Source organism: Plecotus auritus (genome assembly GCF_963455305.1).
Source record: "Plecotus auritus genome assembly, chromosome: X".
In the NCBI taxonomy this organism is placed as follows: Eukaryota; Metazoa; Chordata; class Mammalia; order Chiroptera; family Vespertilionidae; genus Plecotus; species Plecotus auritus.
This window is the reverse complement of record NC_137784.1, coordinates 114,380,775-114,397,785: the sequence shown is the minus strand read 5'-3', so window position 1 is coordinate 114,397,785 and position 17,011 is coordinate 114,380,775. Positions and strand designations below refer to the sequence as shown.

The window sequence follows — 17,011 nt, the reverse complement described above, 5'->3', positions numbered from 1 at the left end:
TGACTGGGCCTGCAGGGGAGGGCAGTTGGGGGTTACTAGGCCAGCAGGGGAGGGCAGTTGGGGGTGATCGGGCTGGCAGGGAGGGCAATTGGGGCAATTGGGCCAGCAGGGGAGTAGTTAGGCATAGATCAGGCTGGCAGGGGAGTGGTTGGGGGTGATCAGGCTGGCAGGCAGGCAAGCGGTTGGGAGCCAGCAGTCCCGGATTGTGAGAGGGATGTCTGACATACCCCAAGGGGTCCCAAATTGGAGAAGGTACAGGCTGTGCTGAGGGACATTCCCCCACCCCCCGTGCACGAATTTCATGCACAGGGCCTCTAGTTACAAATAGTAGTACATATGTTTCCTTTTTTTCCCCATTGACCTTCCCCCAGCCTCCCCTACCCCCTTACACATGCCCTTACCCCACCCCCCAGTGTCTTGTGTCCATTGGTTATGCTTATATGCATGCATACCAGTCCTTCTGTTGATCTCTTACCCGCCCCCCAACACTCCCCAACCTTTCTGCTGTAATTTGACAGTCTGTCCGATGTTCTCTGCCTCTGTATCTATCTTCTTGTTCATCAGGTTATAATGTTCTTTATTATCCATAAATGAGTGAGATCATGTGGTATTTTTCTTTCACTGCCTGGCTTATTTCACTTAGCATAATGCTCTCCAGTTCCATCCATGCTGCTGCAAATGGTAAGAATTCCTTTTTCTTTATAGCAGCGTAGTATTCCATTGTGCAGATGTACCAAAGTTTTCTAATCCACTCATCTGCTGATGGACATTTAGGCTGTTTCCAAATCTTAGCTATTGTGCTAATATGAACATAGGGGTGCATATATCCTTTCTGATTGGTGTTTCTGTTTTCTTGGTATATATTCCTAGAAGTGGTATTACTGGGTCAAATGGCAGTTCCATTTTTAATTTTTTGAGGAAATGCCATACTGTTTTCCACAGTGGCTGCACCAGTCTGCATTCCCACCAGCAGTGCACAAGGGTTCCTTTTTCTTTGCATCCCCTCCAGCACTTGTCATTTGTTGATTTGTTGATGATAGCCAATCTGACAGGTGTGAGATGGTCCCTCATTGCTGTTGTACCTCATGTGTCTCTTGGCTTTCTGAATGTCCTCTTTTGAAAAGTGTCTATTTAGGTCCTTTGCCCATTTTTTGATTGGATTGTTTATCTTCTTTTTGTTAAGTTGTATGAGTTCCATGTAAATGTTGGAGATTAAACCTTTATCGGAGATAACATTGGCAAATATGTTCTCCCATGCAGTGGGCTTTCTTGTTGTTTTGTTGATGGTTTCTCTTACTGTGCAGAAGCTTTTTATTTTGATGTAGTCCCATTTGTTTATTTTCTCCTTAGTCTCTCTTGCCCTAGGATCTGTGTCTGTAAAGATATTGCTACGACGTATGTCTGCAATTTTGCTTCCTATGGAGTCTTGTAGGATTTTTATGGTTTCCTGTCTTAGATTCAAGTTCTTTAGCCATTTTCAGTTTGTTTTGTGTATGGTGTAAGTTGGTGATCTAGTTTCATTTTTTCGCATGTATCTGACCAAATTTCCCAGCACCATTTATTAAAAAGGCTGTTTTGACTCCATTGTATGCTCTTGCCTCCTTTGTCAAATACTAATTGAGAATACTGGCTTGGGTCAATTTCTGGGTCCTCTATTATGTTCCATTGGTCTATATGTCTGTTCTTGTGCCAGTACCAGGCAGTTTTGAGAACTGTGGCTTGGTAATATAGCTTGATGTCTGGTATTGTGATCACTCCACTTTGTTCTTCTTTCTCAGGATTGCTGTGGCTATTCTGGGTCTTTTTTTATTCCAGATGAATTTTTGGTGAGTTTGTTCTAGATCTTTGAAATATGCCATATATAAGTAGGATGAATTTTTAACGGGGTAAAAAGAAGGAATAGGGAAAATCTAAAGCAGGAATAGCGTAAGAGAAACAGGACAACAAAATGGGAAAAGTGAGGAAGAGAGTGTTGGCATAAAGGTAAAGTTGAGATAGAGTAAAATGATGCTAAAGGAAAAATGAAAATAGAATGTAGAACACTAATCCCAAAATAAAGGTGTTGGTGGTATAGTGGTGAGCATAGCTGCCTTCCAAAATAAAATAAAACAAAGAGAAAATAAAATGACACTTTTAAAAAAGGTAAAATAGTAGTAGTAATAATACTTATTAAAAATAAAAATATAATAATTAAAAAGGTAAAATCAAGTGAGGAAAAAAGAAAAAAAATTAATTTCTTAAGTAAAAGATGAAAAAATAAAAATGTGCAGTAGTGAAGGTCATTCACTTCCTCTACTGTTCTGTTTGGCACGCCTGTTTCCTGTAGTTAGTCAGGATAGTATTGAAGTTCCCTGCATTCCAGTGCTCCTCTGTGTTGTAAGCCACAGTCCTGATTTTCAAGCAGGCAGTATTTCTTTGTTTCTTAGACTCCTTTATTTGTGTTTACACAAGAGTCAATTTGTGATTCAACCCCTGGGTGGCAGTGTTTCTGGATCCACCTCTGGGGCTATAAGTCCTCTCTAGCCAGTATTTAGATTTTGTTTTCCCTGTCGCACTTAATACTGGTTTGGGAGAATGGACTGCCCCAGAGCTGGTTCTCTTATCGTTACTCCCCCCTCTGATCCCCAGGTTCCACAGAAACAACTTTTCCCTGCAGTCTCTTAGAGTGTCCCCAATTGGGTGATCCTATGTACTGGGCTTAGTAATCAAAAGCAAGGATTTAAAGAGAAAAAAAGAGCCAGAGTAAGTGCTCGAACTCTCAACTTTTACCCTCGGGCACTGCACACAACTCTCTGAACATCTTTGTGCAGTCTTTTTTCCCCTGGCACTAAGCAGCCAGCACACTGGTAAAATTTCAAGGTGCCTTTTTGCACCCAGTCCAGCTATGGGTTAATTTTTAGAGTTCCCTTCTGCCAGCAGCCCTGCGGATCCCCTTACACATTCGAGGATCACGCTAGCCCCAAGGGCCTCGGATTCTGTGGGGCACAGACTTCCCCCGAACCTCTAGCTCCCATGGTGTGCGTTTCTCTCTGCTGCCTGGATCGCAGACCTCACCTTTTCCTAGGCGAAATCTGACCTTTCGGTGAGAGGGTGCAGAGCTCACCCAAGTCTGCGTATTCAGGCTGCTTGAGATCCGGTGTTCCTGGGTTCGCAGCTGGTCCCTGGGTGTTGATAACAGCCACTCTCCCCTTCAAGATGGCACGGTGTCTGTGGCAGAGCCGGTCGCTCTGGGAGAGATTTCAGCAGCAGTGGAGGCTTTCTGGTCAGGGGAGCCCGGTCTGGCAGTCCCCAACAGTCCCTTGGAATATAGCTGTCCCTCACCCACAAATATACACTCCCCGTACGTCCACACACTCTCCTTTCATTCTCTCACTCACACACTATCTTGCAGTCTACCTTCCCGTCGGCAGCCATCTTTCTCTTCCTTGGGTTTATTTCTGAGCTCTCTATCTGTTCCACTGATTTTGTTTTCCCTGTCGCACTTAATACTGGTTTGGGATTATGTTTTTATGCCAGTACCATGCTCATTTGATTACTATAGCTTGGTAGTATTTTTGATAGCAGGTAACGTGATAACCTCCAACTTTGTTCTTCTTTCTCGAGATTGCTGTTGTTATTAGGGGTCTTTTCTGGGTTCATAGAAATTTTTGGATTATTTGTTCTAAATCTGTGAAATATGTCATTGATATTTTGATAGGAATTCATTGAATCTATAGAGGCTTTGGGAAGTATGGACATTTTAATGATGTCAATTCTTATCCATGAGAATGCTATATGTTTCCATTTATTTGTATCTTCTCCAATTTCTTTCTTCAGTGTCTTATAATTTTCCAAATACAGGTCTTTTACCTCCCTGGTTAAATTTATTCCTAGGGCCCAGCTGGCATGGTTTAGTGGTTGAGCGTTGACCTATGAACCAGGAGGTCAGGGTTCGATTCCTGGGCATGTGCAGGCTTGATCCCCAGTGTGGGGTGTGCAGGAGGCAGCCAATCAACAATTCTCTCTCATCATTGATATTTCTATCTCTCTCTCCCTCTCCCTTCCTCTTTGAAATCAATAAAAATATATAAATTAAATTTATTCCTAGGTATTTTATTTTGTTTGATGAAATTGCAAGCAGGATTGTTTACTTAGTTTCCCTTTCTGATAGTTCATTATTGGTGTTTAAAATGCAACCAATTTTTGGATCTTTATTTTGTATCCTGCTACATTACTGAATTCATTTATCAGTTCTAGTAAGTTTTTTTGGTGGAATCTTTAGGGTTCTGTATATACAGTATCATGTCATCTTCAAATAATGACAGTTTTACTTCTTTTTAAAAATTCTTTATTGTTTAAAGTATTACATATGTCTCCTTTTCCCCCTATTGACCTATCCCCAACACTCCCAACCCCCAGCACATGCCTTCACCCTGCTAGTGTCTGTGTCCATTAGTTATGCTTATATGCATGCATACAAGTCCTTTGATTGATCACTTATCCCCCCACCCTCTCCTGCCTTCCCTCAGAGGTTTAATGGTCTGTTCGATGCTTCTCTCTCTCTGGAGACAGTTTTACTTCATCCTTTCCATTTTGGATGCCTTTGATTTTTACTTCTTGACTGATTAGGATTGCTGTGGCTAGGACTTCCTGTACTATGTTGAATAAGAGTGGGGAAAGTGGACATCCCTGTCTTGTCCTCATCTTAAGGAAAATGCTTTTAGTTTTTCCCCATTAAGTATGATATTAGCTGTTGGTTTGTCATATATGGCCTTTATTATGTTGAGATATGTTCCCTCTACTAAGATATATTCCCACTTTGATGAGAATTTTTATCATAACTGGGTGTTGGATTATATAAAATGCATTTCTGCATCTATTGATATGATCTTATGATTTTTGTACTTCATTTTTTAGTATATATTTTTATTGATTTCAGAGAGGAAGGGAGAGGTAGAGAGAGATAGAACCATCAACAATGAGAGGGAATCATTGGTTGCCTGCCTCCTGCACACCCCCTACTGGGGATCAAGCCCGCAACCTAAGCATTTGCCCTGACCAGGAACAGAACAGTGACCTCCTGGTCAATGCTCAATCACTGAACCACATCGTCATTTTTTGTATGGTGTATCACGTTAATGGATCTGAGGATATTGTACCATCCTTGTATCCCAGGAATAAATCCTACTTGATCATGGTATATTGATGGGTTTGGTTTGATAATATTTTGTTCAGGATTTTTGCATGTATGTTCAGTAGGGATAGTGTCCCATAATTTTCTTTCTTTATAGTATTTTTTATCTGGTTTTAGAATTAGGATAATGCTTGGGAGTCTTTCCTCTTCAATTTTTTGGGCTAGTTTTAGAAGGATAGTTGTTAGTGCTTCTTTGCATGTTTGGTAAAATTCACCTGTGGAACCACCGATTCAGGACTTTTGTTTGTGGGAAGTTTTTTTTTGTTTGTTTGTTTGTTTGTTTTTTACTACTTCGGTTTCATTAGTTGTAATTGGTTTCATCAGATTTTCTGTTTCTTCTTGATTCAGTTTTGAAAGATTGTATGTTTGTAGGAATTTATCCATTTCTTCCAGATTGTCCAATTTGTTGGCATATAGTTGTTTCCAATATTTTCTTATAATCCTTTGTGTTTCTGTGGTTTCAGTTTTAAATCTGCTCTTTTATTTCTGATTTTATTTATTTGGTTACTTTCTCTTTTTTTCCTGATGAGTGTGGTTAATGGTTTATCAATCTTGTTTATCTTTTCAAAGAACTGTGTCAAGGTTTCATTGATCTTCTGTATTGCTTTTTTAAACTCTACTTCCTTATTTCCCCCCTTTATTTTTTAATTTCTTCTACTCTTCTGGGCTTTGGCTGCTGTTGTTTTTCTATACCTTTAGGTGTAAGATTAGATCGTTTGAGATTTTTCTGTTTTCTTGGGGTAGGTCTATATAGCTAAGAATTTTCATTTTGGGACTCTTTCCCTGTGTCTTATATTTAGAGTTGTTGTGTTCCCATTTTCATTTGTCTCAAGGAATCTTTTTATTTCTTCCTTGATATACTTGGTAACACATTCATTGCTTAGTAACGTGTAATTTAGCCACCATTCGTGTGTGTTTTTCAGTTTTGTTATTATAATTAATTTCTAGTTTCATACCATTGTAGTCAGAGAAGATGCTTGATGTGATTTCAATCTTCTTAAATTTATTGAGATTATTTGTGTTTCCCAACATGTGGTCTGTCCTAGAAAATGTCACATGTGCGGTTGAAAAGGATGTGTATTCTACTGCTTTAGGATTAAATACATCTAGTCTAGTGTGCCACTGTTTCCATGTTGATTTTATGTCTGGAATATCTACCCATCGATGTCAATGGAGTGGTAAAATTTCCTACTATGACTTTATTACTGTCAATCTTTCCCTTTATGTCCATGAAGATTTGCTTTTTATATTTAGGCGCTTTAATATTGGGTGCATATATGTTTACAAGGGTTATATCCTCTTGTTGGATTGATCCCTATATCATTATGTAGTGTCCCTCCTTGTTTCTTTTTATAGCCTTTATTTTAAACTCTATATTGTCAGATATAAGTATTGCTACCCCAGACGTTGCTTTTTTTGTTGTTGTTGTTGTTCTTGTTGTTGCTTTTTCATTTCCATTTGCCGAAAATACCTTTTTCAATCCTTTTACTTTCAGTCTGTGTGTGTCTTTCTTTCTGAGGAGGATCTCTTGTAAACAGCATATCTATATCTATATCTATATCTATATCTATATCTATACCCTATGTCTTCTGGTTGGAACATTGAAGCCATTTACATTTAAAGTGATTATTGATAGGTATGCATTTATTGGTATTTTAATCTTTATAACTGTTTTACACTTTTTCTTTCTTCTTCTTAAAGAACACACTTTAACATTTCTATCAGATTCTAAAAACTCCCCTAAAGATTATCTGCTACATTAGAACTTCACTGAAAAGCAAGTAATTAAGGGAGATTAGGATGCCCTCTGGTAACCACTGCTGTTTCTCTCATTTTCCCTTTCCTCAGCAGTAGGTGTCTACCCCCAGAAAATACACAAAGAAACACATTGGAACCTGAGACTTCAGACACCAGATAAAGTGTACACTGCTGGAAGGGGTCAATGGCTACTACCCTGGGTTCTGCAACCCAGGCCTCCTTGAATCCTAGCTCAGTGTTTCAAGAGTATGATAAAGACACTGAATTCTTCCGTCAGCGCTTCAGGCAGTACCGGTCCAATGAAGCAGCCAGGCCTCGTGATGTTTTCAACAAACTCCTGGAGCTTTGCTCTGAATGGCTGAAGCCAAAGATGCGTTCTAAGGAACAAATGGTGAAGCTTCTAACTTTGGAACAATACCTAACAATTATGCCCCAGGAGCTAGAGACCTGGGTGACAGAACAATGCCCCGAGAGTACAGAAAGAATTCTGTCACTCCTAGAAGAAATACAGATGAAACCTGAGACAACAGAGACAAAGGTGAGAAAAGAGTTTGGGATCTGGGGAACTAGACCAAAAGGGTATCAGAGGCAGGTGGGATTGGATCTGACATTTGTCTCTGTGTCATTCTTCTGCCTCAAATTTCTGCACAGTCTTTTTCATGTCTCTTCTGCTAGAGAAAACATATGGGTCAGTGGATTCCAACCTCAGCCAATTCCCCTCTGTAACAAATATTTTCTAATGTCCCAGTAAATATGCTTAAATAAAATTCATAGATAACATGGCCTACTTACAGTCATTCATCAAAAAACACTGGTATTGTCTGGCCAATGTGACTCAGTGGTTGAGCATTAACATATGAACCAGGAAGTCAAAGTTTGATTCCAGGTCAGGGCACATGCCCTGGTTTCAGGCTTGATCCCCAGTAGGGGGTCAAGCAAGAGGCAGCGGATCAATGATTCCCTTTCATTATTGATGTTTCTATCTCCTTCTCCCTCTCCCTTACTCTCTGAAATCAATAAAAATATATATTTTTAAAAAGCACCTGTATTATGCTTTAGGGTCTGCAGACCAGATCCATCCACGGCTGTTTTGTATACCCCTAAGTTTATAATGGATTTGACCTGTTAAAGCATTGTTCAAAAAAAGAGGAAGAATGAGAATAAGTGACTGACAGAATGTGGCACACCGAGCCTAATATTTACTATATGACATTTTGCAAACAAAGCTGGCCACGTCTGAGTCAAATGGTCTCCAGAAGAAATATAAAGGAATGAGAAGGTAGTTTATTATAAACTAAAAAACTTTTCAGTGTGCACATGTCTGGGCTTGAGTGCACAGAAGATCTCATGAAGTTGTCAGATGCTTGCCTCTCTGCACAAACTCACTGTGAAGGTGACAGGCAGTAATTCAGACTGATAAAAGTTCAAACACAATGAGCAGCATTGCTGCTGATCATGTGATTTTCCAAAGGGGGAAATACTCTTGGTGAATCTGAACAATTGTAGTATAGTCTTGCTTTAAAAAACATTTTCATTTTTTTCTTTTTTTAAATAAAATTTATTCAGTGACACTGGTCAATAGGGTCATATAGGTTTCAAATGTACATTTCTATAATACATGCATAATCTGTATATTGCATTTTTCAAATCTTACATTGAATATTATCTTGTATTAATTTTAGTATATGTGTATAGCCTAGTGGTTAGACAATCATGTACTTTACAAAGTGTTCCCCCTGATATTTCCAGTACCCACATGGCACAGTAAATAGTTATTACAATATTATTGACTATATTTCCTTTGCTGTACTTGACATCGCCATGACTTTGATTTCCAAAGGAGTACTTTCCCAGAAAATTCAAGTCATGCTAACATTTGAAAAATATTTTGTGATTATATGACCAACAGTGTGAGGTTCTTGACAGATTCTTTTTACCTACATGAATATTTGAAGGTAGGTGGGGCACAGGAGCAATTCTGCACTGTGCATTATCTATACTTCCGTCTCTGCCCACTAATTCTGCGAGCCACCACCTACCATCATTTCCAAAACTCCTCCTGGGAACAGTGACCCTGTCCTGTGAACAGAACCACCTACTAAAGCATTTTGGGACATATGATAGCTGAGCACAGGGAAGCATCTTTGGAGATGGGAGGAAGTACTTCTTGTTGGGCATTAGGGGCAATGGGATCTTGGGTATAAATGGGGCTCTGCAGTTAGCCTGTATGAAGGACTCTTCCAAAGTTTCCTGCCTCCAGGATGTAATGCTTTCATGGTTTCCCTTCCTTTCTGTGTCTCATTGTTTGGCTTTCTACAAGAGACTCTTTTCTTCCTGTGGTCTAATCCTGCATTGTCAATGTGGTAGGCACCAGCCAAGGGTGGGTCTTGAGTACTAGAAATGTGGCTAGTCCAAATTGGGATATGCTATAAGTATAAAATGCACACCCCATTCAGAAGACTTAGGGTGGACAATAAAGTAGGTGAAATATCTCATTGATAATTCTTTATACTGATTACATTATGAAATTATGATATTTTAGATATACTGGTTTAAATAATGCATATTATTAAGATTGACTTTATCTACTTATTTTATTTTTCATATGACCACAGGAAAATTTTTAATGACTTGGGTGGCTTGCATTATATTGCTACTGGGCACTGCTGGTCTAGATAGATTTTAGAGTGATGGGTTCTGGCATTTCCTCCAGACTGATAGTCAGGAAAAGCTCTTGGAAGATCCAGCAGTAGTCGGAATAGCAGACATGATACCAAATACCCACCTGGAGGTACCCCCATTCCAAGCAATGGGAACTGTCCCCGAGGCCCCACTGGCAGATGTGTGGATCCCACAGGAGCCATGCTACGGTGCTGCTGGGGAAGACCAGCCCTTTCTGGAACCTCTTGGTAAGGCAATGATTTTATTTCTTTTCCTTGATTTCTCTTTTGAGAGCTCAGGAGCTCTCCAGGGGTGGGGTTGGTTAGAAACACTGAATAATGGATGGAAATTGATAGCTCTTATAAACAGTAGTAGTAGGAAACATCCCTTGGGGAATAGCTACCCACAATGCCCATTGTTAGATTGAACAGGATTCAAAATCTCTTAAGATAATGAGCCCACACAGGAAGGAGTCTTTGACCAAGAATATTATAAAGGAAATTGAGGGGAGTATGTGTGATATGAATAAAGATTAATTTCCCCAGCCAATTTTTATCAGTGGAATCTGTGGTGTTGTGGGTCCCACGGGCCTCAGTTGTAATTATGGCATAAGAGTCCCATTCAAACATGATACTTTATTAATATACTCACTTCAGATCCTTTAAGAGGATTTAATTGCTTGCTGCAGTAAAAGGAATACGTATCTTACCCATAAAAACCTAGACCAGTGTTTCTCCAGGAATGGTAAGCAGATCCTCCATATCAGGATCACCTTCGGTGCATTTTTAACAGGAACTCCAGGTGAGTGCTGTACATACTACCTTTTGAGAACCACTGCTCCAGACAATACAGGAGTTAGTTCAGGGTGAGAAACTGCAGGGGAAGATAGGCTCATAGAAGTTCATTGATGTCTTGAGGGTGGTTGAGGTCTTTCCAGGATTTTACTGAGTGATAAAGCACAAGGTTCTCTGGGCAGACCCTGGGAGATATCAGATTAGAAAACATCATTACATATGAATTCGAAAATCTGTTAAACTTTCGGGTACCTTGCCTGGGTTCCTTGCTTTCCCATGTCCTACATGCATGAGAATGGATATCCTTGACACTTGGACCCATTTGCTCTTGAAGGCAATAGAAATTCTAGCTGTGGTGCTTGCCTATGGTTTTCCTTCTCTCTTGGGATTTCCATTCCAAGTGCCATCTCTCTTCGCTGAGTGTCTGGCAGACAATGGGGAAGGACACATGTGAGACTCTGCCCTGTCCTTGGAAAGGATGGCTTGCTCCATCCCAGGCCTAAGAGTAGGACCACATGTGAAGTGTGCATTGCCACCACCAGCATAGAATTCATTCAACTCATAACGTCACCGTGTGGTTATTTGGTCATGAATTTGTCTCATTTTCTGCACTTATTCAATTTGTCCAGGTACCAAATTTTGTAGCTTGCTCTAGTAAGTGCTGGTGATGTAGAGACATGGACTGTGTCTTGTTTTCCATAGAGGTGACCAGGAGGAAAAAGCCCAAAGGACATCTGCATATCCATTAAGGTCAAAGCCAAACTGTAAAAAGTATTGCCATTTATATTCCAGTCTTTACCTTACCTACATCTCTGATCTGTTAACGAGTTTTTTAAAACATCTGTATTTCTGTGTGTATGCCTGCAACAAGTGGCAGAGCCTAGCAAGTGGTGTTGAATTATACATCTTTCTGCATATGAGTTACCATTACATGTGTGAATTTTCTTCTCTTAGCAACAGTGTCAGATACAGAGATCACATGTGATACGGAGAAGTACTATTGCTCTGTATTTGAATACTTCAGTCTTCAAAGTACAGGAAATTCCAGTACTAATATATCAAACAAGGGAGAAAGAGAATGATATAACAAGTAAAATATATTCATTAGGAGGAAAGGAAAGTACCCCTTTCTCATCACTGTTTAAAGTGATATAACATGCTTTGTCCTGTGGACTGGGAGGTCTCCATTTCTACATCCTGGTCACCAAAGTCTCATCCTCCTTAACACTTGTACAGCGTCCAAGGGATCTGGGGGCTGATCTAGGAAGATGATATGACCAGGAGGTGGCAGTAGCACACACAAGCTTTGTTGGGCAACTCTGTCAGGTGTGCTTGTGGAGGAAGTCAGGGGCCAGAAGGAGAGGAAAACAAGGGAACTTTCCAGGCAGTAAGGACTCAGAGGGCTGGCTTGCCTGTCTTGGTGAGGTCATAGCCCAGAAGCACACTGGGAGTCTATAGGTCAGGGAGTTCCAAAGGGCAGCAGCAGTTGGGGGACCCATAACTATAAGGCTCCCATCTTTGCAGTGGCTAGCAGTTGTGGGGTGATATATTTTTTTAAATTTCTTTATTGATTAAGGTGTTACATATGTGTCCTTCTTCCCCCATGGGGTGATATTTTCTGAGCTATGCATAGGAGGCTGGCTCTAAGTGGCTAAAAATTCTGTTTCTGGGGGCTAATTTTTAAATAATTGGATGTGTGAGAATTTTAGTTTGACACCTGCAGGCTTTTGAGTACCGAGTCCCAGGTGGGAGTGAAGAAATGAACAACCCGGGGCCCAAAGCATAGAGTGCTCATTCATGACCTTAGGCTCATTTCCAGCACAACTTCTGGGGTGGTTACTGTGGCCTTTGAGGGTAGAGAAGAGCCCTGCCAGCAGAAGTAGGCATCAAGGCATGACTTCTGACTGATATTCACTCTTAACCAAAATGCCCTGGGGACAAGGTCTCAAACACACAGCATCTTTCCATGGGCATGTGTCAGCAGAACAAATATCTAGATTAGGTATGATTGATTAGGGGGCATATCCATCTAAAACTTTAATAGATATGGTCGAATGTCCTCCAAAATTGTTGTACCAATTTACCCTCCGACCACAGCATGTGAGTGCTAATGTCTGCTCGCCTTCACTCACAGGCTTGCCTTGTGATGAGCGCCGTGGTTGTTTCCCTATGTTGGCATACGGAAGGAGGACTGATCTGTGAAAGTCTTTTGAATCAGTGTCCAGTTCATTCAGCATTTGTGACAGTATTTTATTGAATGTATGAGTAAAGATGGGAACTGAGGTCGGAAGGGTGTGAGATGCATGAAAGGGGGATGGTTAGTGCCCTTAGCTGGCATGGGCTGTGAGCATAGGTTGGGGAATGTAAACTAGTGATAGTGTCGGGAGCAGGGCTTTGAGAGCCTGGACAGTGCAGGTTGAGGGCACCTGATCCTCAAAGATCTGAATGTTACAGAGGAGGGATGTGGGTGGGGTGAGGTTGGTAGACAGTGACAAAGTGCATGAGGTTAACAACTACCAAGGAGCACAATTTGGGCCAGCCTCTTTGAAAGCTGTCACCAGGGAGTACTATGCTGGGGAGAGGAAGTAAGGTGACAGCTCTCAGTCCTCTTTGGTTGGGTGCTGCACAGAAAGGGGCAGCTGCCTGGTGATGATACTCCTGGCTGTGTTCTCATGGGTGCTAGAGTCTGCCTCCAGGGTTGCTTTCGTCCTTGACTAGTCTCATCTTTGACTGCCTTTCACCTGAGGGGCAGGTGTCTGAGTTGGTTTCATGGTCACCTGTGATGAAGTCTACAGCCTTAAGAGTAACAACTCTATGCTCCATGTACAGGATGGGAACCACCATGTGAACACATCCTGCCATTCTGAACTGGTTTTCAAGTCTCTCTTACTGGGTATATTCTGGGCCTCCAAGTTTCTGGCACCCTAAGGCTGTGCTGCTGTCCACCCGCCACTTTCAGATCGCTCACACTTTCACTTGATGGCAGCTCTCCTCTGATGCACGACCTCCAGTTTTTATTTGACCTGTGCTCCTACCCTCTCATCCTGTGCTTACCTTTGAGATGCAAGCATGAACAAAAGGAAGAGTTGTATTTCAAAATATGAAAGTAGAAATAAGGTATTTTAGTCAATGTCCTATGCTTTGATACAATGTCCTGAAAGTTAAATTTTCCTTCACATTAACATTAGCCAAACTAACTTACTCATGTCATGTTACAAACCCTAATATTGAAATACTAGAGGCCCGGTACACGAAATTTATGCACTCGGTGGGGCGGGGGGGGGGGGGGAGAGGGTCCCTCAGCCAGGCCTGTGCCCACTCATAGTCTGGGAGCTCTTGGGGGATGTCCGACTGTCAGCTTACGCTGGCTCCCCATTGCCTAAGCCAGCAGTCACTAAGGAGGTGGGAGAGGCTCCTGCCACCACACTGCACTCCCCAGCCTTCAGGCCAGCTCAGAGCTTCTGGCTGAGTGATGCCGCCCATGTGGGAGCACACTGACCACCAGGGGGCAGCTCCTGTGTTGAGCATCTGCCGCCTGGTGGTCAGTGTGCGTCATAGTGACCGGTTGTTCCGCCATTTGGTCAATTTGCATGTTAGCCTTTTATTATATAGGACTAGAGGCCTGGTGCATGAAAATTCATGCACTGGAGGGGGGGGGGGTCCCTCAGCCCGGCCTGCCCCCTCTCACAGTCCGGAAGCCCTCACGGGCGGGAGATGACCTGGAGATCAGGGGAAGGCGATGCCCCATCACACCTCTGCTGCTGCCACTGCCAGCAGCGCAAGCCTCGGCCGGCCCTGGTTACCTGAGCCTCGCGCGGCCCTTGGTGGCTGGGCAGCCGCCACTTGAGGCTTGCCTGCGCCTCGGGCCGGCCCTGGGTGGCTGGGGGGCTGAGGTGACTAGGGGACTCCAGACGCAGGTGCGCGGAGCTAAGGGGACTGGGCGCCGCCATCTTGTGGCTGTGGGCACCGCCATCTTTGAGGGCGGGGCAGTAAATTAGCATATTCCCTCCTTACTGGCTGTGGGTGCCACCATATTTGAGGGCGGGGCAGTCAATTAGCATATTCCCTTCTTGTTGGCTGTGGGCACCGCCACCTTTGCAGTGGCATGAGGGTCAATTAGCATATTCCCTCTTTATTAGATAGGATGTCCTTGTATTTCAATCTGAAATGAGCCATTTCCAACCTACACTTTATTGCAGATCAGTAAACTTGAACAGAGCCGAGGAAGGTGTGTGGAAAGAGGCAGGAGCCACAGCAGCTCTCACTGAGGGGGGCAGTGGTAAGACCCAGGAGAAGAGTGAGTGTAGAAACATCTTCTGGTTGTCCTTAGATTGACAGTGAGAAGCACTGTTTTTGATGATTATTTTGGTTAGTTTCCAGAGAATCGACTTCTAGACTTCTGCTGAAGCATACATATACAGATTATTTTTGCTGTTGCTGACCTACTTCAGTTGCCATTTTAATTTGAATTTCTCTTACTAAAACTATTCCAGTTACCATTCCTAACCCCCACACTTTGGCCGGTCTCTCTCTTTGCTTGGCAGTCAATAAGACAGTGTTTGTCAGTTTTAATAGGGTAACACTTTAGAAAGACTGAATTCATGTTCTGGCCCTCACCTACATAATTCCATTCTCAAAACAGATGTGGAACTCATTCAGTGCATTGACTTCACACCAGAATGGATTCACTTCCCTTCCATAGACTGGAGGAAAATATCGTTGAACTGAGCACAATAGAATCCCTCCCCCCACCCCCACCCTGCCATTTGGGTCTTGTTCTTACTGGTATCCTGAAAAACGAAAAAGCACAACAAACACAAAGGACTTGTCAGAGGCTCCTGGTGAAGCAATGCTGAGAAGGTAGTAGGCAGATCATGAGAGGCTATGTGTCCAAGAAGAGACCTGGACTCTGGAGAAACCTGTGTTGACTCAAACTATCCTTCCTCCCATCTCTCCTATGGCTAGAATACCTGTCGCCAAAGCCTGCACTCGAAGAGCCTTGGGGGCAAGAACTACAGGATTGCAAGGAACTAGAAGAACTGGAATTTTTTGACTTCAACCTAGGTAAGTGAGGGTTCATGCAATGCTCGGGAAGAAACTAAAGAAAAATTAATCTTTACTCCCAGGGTAACAAGGTTTGGGATGGCACTTGGAAGTTTGTATCTTCCCAGCAGCGTTGAGTATAACTCTTCTCAGTCACTAGCTCTCCATTCCTCTTGGAACATGGTGACATCTGCAATTTCTGTTCACAGTCTTCATTTTGATATTGGGAGAGAAAATGTGTCAAAGCGGAAATAACTGGAGAGTATGTATCTATTTTCTGTTTCTTCAGACAGAAATGTACTTCTTAATCCCAATTTTCCAGAAGACTTCGAAGAGCTAAACTACCTAATGGGAAATCCCGCAGAGCAGCTACTCAGAGACCACACACAGCCGCTCTATGATCAGAATCCTTCTCCAGCAGAGAGCGCTGAGGGGTCCAACCAGGAAGAGCCTCTCAACCCCAGAGGCTATGCACAAAACAGTGCCCCAAAGAAACTACACCGATGTATTCAGTGTGGGAAAGATTTTCTTTCCAAAAAGGTTTTTAAGGGGCACCTGAAAATTCATTCAGGAAAGCTCCCTCATGGGTGCCCTGAGTGTGGGAAAAGATTCCTTCGTAGGTCAAACCTGCAAAGGCATCTTCGAGTTCACACAAGAGAGGCACCCTATAAATGCAGCGTGTGTGGGAAGCGATTCTCTCAGGTGTCACACCTCACAGAACACCAGAAAACCTCTTCTAGTCAAGGAGTATCCACTTGCCCCGAGTGTAAGTTGCGATTTTGTAATAGAAAACAATTTATACAACACCTAAAAATCCACACAAATGGAAAACCCCATAAATGCCAGAGTTGTGGAAAAACATTTAGACGCCAAAGAGACCTTAATGTGCACTATGCGTCACACACTGCAGAGAGACCATTTACATGTGAGTATTGTGGGAAAAGCTATAGGCAGAGATCCAGCCTTGTTTTTCATTCAAGAAACCATTCTGGGGAGAAGCCATAGAAGTGCACCAATTGTTCCACAAGAGTCCTAAAGAAAGCACACTTTAATATGCACTTTAGAGAAGAATTCTTTGAGAATTTGTTGAGGGAAACAGTTCCTAAGCAAAGTGACACGAATCTACCAAAGCTTTAACTTGCACTAGGCTGTCTTGCAAGAACAGTTTTGTTTGAGTTATGCATTAGAACAGCTTTGTATTTTGCTGTGTTTAAAACCCATCTTCCAAGGCACATAAATTCTAGAGTATTCACTGACTCTTGCCACTGTTCTAGACATGATTGTTTTCTGTCTAGGCAAGTCTTGTTTAATCTTTATGATGACAATGTCTTTGTGCCCAGCCAACCACGATATCGGTTTGAGTAAGGAGCATATAAATGCTGGCATTCCTTTTGGTTCTAGGGTCAGTATTCCAATAGATGGGGATGTGCCCAATTGACCTGTATCTGTGCAATATGTCAGTCATGTGGAAATGGCTATGCTGTTCCTGTTTGATTGCCACTGACTAGTAGTTGGAGCACCACGCAGAAGCTTCCCTAACAGTGCCAACAAGCACTTCCCTTGACTCCCACTTACACTACAT

General features: G+C 42.3%; 1 protein-coding gene across 1 annotated transcript; it reads left to right on the top strand.

Moving 5' to 3' along the window:
• Positions 1-7,115: 7,115 nt before the first annotated feature.
• LOC308239333 (zinc finger protein 449-like) lies at positions 7,116-16,434 on the top strand (the record flags this gene model as incomplete). Its single annotated transcript, XM_080652135.1, has 4 exons — positions 7,116-7,469; positions 9,645-9,840; positions 15,352-15,450; positions 15,719-16,434. 4 exons carry the CDS (start codon positions 7,116-7,118, stop codon positions 16,432-16,434), a joined length of 1,365 nt encoding a protein of 454 aa, XP_080508261.1.
• Between the last annotated feature and the right edge of the window lie 577 nt (positions 16,435-17,011).